The sequence below is a fragment of the Panicum hallii genome, chromosome 4 (genome assembly GCF_002211085.1).
Source record: "Panicum hallii strain FIL2 chromosome 4, PHallii_v3.1, whole genome shotgun sequence".
In the NCBI taxonomy this organism is placed as follows: domain Eukaryota; kingdom Viridiplantae; phylum Streptophyta; class Magnoliopsida; order Poales; family Poaceae; genus Panicum; species Panicum hallii.
In genome coordinates this window covers 6,847,328-6,849,906 of record NC_038045.1, presented here as the reverse complement: position 1 = coordinate 6,849,906, position 2,579 = coordinate 6,847,328, and the positions used below count along the sequence as shown (strand labels likewise).

At 40.0% G+C, this 2,579-nt stretch overlaps 1 protein-coding gene across 1 annotated transcript; it reads left to right on the top strand.

Moving 5' to 3' along the window:
* Nucleotides 1-499: 499 nt before the first annotated feature.
* Nucleotides 500-1,611, top strand: LOC112890257 (disease resistance protein RPM1-like). Its single transcript, XM_025957162.1, has 2 exons — nt 500-1,429; nt 1,512-1,611. The coding sequence occupies exons 1-2, from the start codon at nt 620-622 to the stop codon at nt 1,542-1,544; spliced, it is 843 nt and encodes a 280-aa protein (XP_025812947.1). The 5' UTR covers nt 500-619; the 3' UTR covers nt 1,545-1,611.
* The last annotated feature ends 968 nt before the right edge of the window (nt 1,612-2,579 follow it).

Here is a 2,579-nt window from a genome sequence, read left to right as displayed (position 1 = left end):
AACTCATTTGCTATATGTGAATTTATTAGAAAAATATAATTGGAAGACTTTGTCTTCTTGATGTTTTGCATTTATTAAAAAATCGCTAATATAAAGCTGAAATCCCTAATATGAAGCTTCTATAGCAGATGAAATCCCACTGACAATCTATAAATTCTGTGGCATAATACTTCACAGAGTAATGGCAGAGGCTGTGATTCTGTTGGCTGTGAAGAAAATCAGCATTGCTCTTGGAAACGAAGCAATCAGCCAAGCTAGTTCTCGATTCAGAAACTTTGTCGCACAGATTGCAGAACTCCATGGTAGCATGACTCGTATAAGTCGTGAGCTAAGGTTCATTCATGGATTTCTTTGTAAAATGGATGTACGCAATTGGAATGACCAGGCCTATGAAATTTGGGTCGAAGAAACACGAAAACTAGCACATGGGATTGAGGACATTGTAGATGAGTATCTACACCTTGTAGGGAAAAGTCATGATATCAGATGGACCTTTTACATAACAAAAGGATTCAAGAAACCAGAAGTTTTTCTTTCCTTAAATAGGATAGTCTCCTTGATAAAGGAAGCAGAGGCTAGCCTTGTCCACCTATTTCAGGTAAAAGAGCGATGGGTCCCGATGGCAAGCGCTGGGCAATCCAATAACTCTGGCTATATTGTTGAGAGATCTCAATTTTTAGCGAGTACTTCTCGTTCTATCAGTGGAGATCTTGTGGGCATTGAGCAAAACAAAGAAACATTATTGAATTGGCTAAGAAATGATGGGATGGCGTTGTCAACAATAGTACTGCATGGCATGGGAGGGCTTGGCAAGACTGCTTTAGCTGCAAATGTGTATAAAGAGGAGCGAGAATATTATGACTGTCATGCATGGATCTCTGTCTCTCAAACAAACTCTCCAGTGGTGCTATTAAGGAAACTACTTGTTGAATTTTTTCACCAAGAGGAAAATCTCCCAAGCAAGATTGCAACTATGGACATGATTGGTATTCAGGAGGCATTGGGGGAATTCCTGAAGGAAAAGAAATATTTGATAGTATTGGATGATGTTTGGACACCAGAAGCACTCAATTATCTGTCAGGAGCACTTGTTCAAAATCTTAAGGGAAGCAGAGTAGTTATTACAACACGAATTGCTAATGTAGCTATGCTTGCTTCCGAAGGACGTGTCTTAACAATAGATTGTCTGTCAGAAATCAAGTCGTGGGAGCTTTTCTGTAAGAAAGCTTTCCAGAGGGAGACAAATCATGACTGCCCCGCAGATTTGAAGGCTGTGTCAGAGAAAATAGTAACGAAATGTAAAGGCTTGCCTCTCGCCATTGTGTCTGTGGGAAGTCTCTTGTCTGTGCGTGAGAAGAATCTTGCAGAATGGAAGCGAATTAACAACAAACTCAGTTGGGAGATGACTAATAACCCAGGACTAGATGATGTGAGGAACATTCTATATTTGAGTTTCATATACCTTCCCACATACCTGAAGAGTTGTTTTTTATATTGTACCATGTTTCCAGAGGACTACACTCTTCATAGGAAGGTTCTTATAAGACTATGGATTGCAGAGGGGTTCATTGAGGAAAGGGGTGAAAGCACATTGGAAGAAGTTGCAGAAGGGTATTTAATGGAGCTTGTCCATAGGAATATGCTGCAGCTTTTAGAATGCAACTCATTTGGTAGGATAAAATCTTGCAAAATGCATGACATCGTCCGTGAGCTGGCTATTGATTTATCTCAGAAAGAAAGTTTTAGTATTGCATATGGGTATCAAAATCACGGTGTTCTAGATACAGACACTCGTCGATTGGCTATAGTTAAATGCAGCAATGATATTTTATCAAGTATAAATTTACCTCATCTTCGATCTTGCAAGATATTTGATGAGACCATGCCATCATCCAGAATACTTCGTTCACTATCAGATAAGTCAAAGTACATTGCAGTTCTGGAACTACGTGGGTTGCCCATTGACAAAGTGCTAGACGCTGTTGGATGCCTTTTCAATCTACGCTATTTTGGTCTGCGCGATTCAAAGGTGAAATTCCTCCCAAAGTCTATTGAGAAACTCTCCAACTTAGTGACACTGGATGTTTTCAATTCTTACATACAAGAGTTGCCACCTGGAATTGTCAAGTTGAAGAATCTAAGGCACTTACTGTTAGAACTCACACACACAAACACAACCGACCAGAGAAAGCTGGAAATGGGTGAAGAAAAAGTGCAGTAGTAGCACCCCTAGTGTTCGCTTCTATTTATAGAGTTTTACAAAAGCAAACTTGACTACCAAGAAAGGCTAGATATTCTACAAAGAGAAAACCAAATTGACTACCTAAAGAGGCTAGCTTAATTACAAAGAGAAAGCCAATTTGACTACCTAAAGTAGCAAACTTGGCTGCTAAGGAATATAAGCTTACATGTGTTGAATTGTCAACAATTCTCCCCCTAAGCCTCATGTACCCTTCTCCGACTTGATGTGGATTAAACCAATACGGGAGCGCATATCTTGAAACTTGACTCGCCCAAGTGGTTTGGTGAGAATGTCGGCGAGCTGATCCACGGTGTTGATGTAGTTGGCCTTCACACTC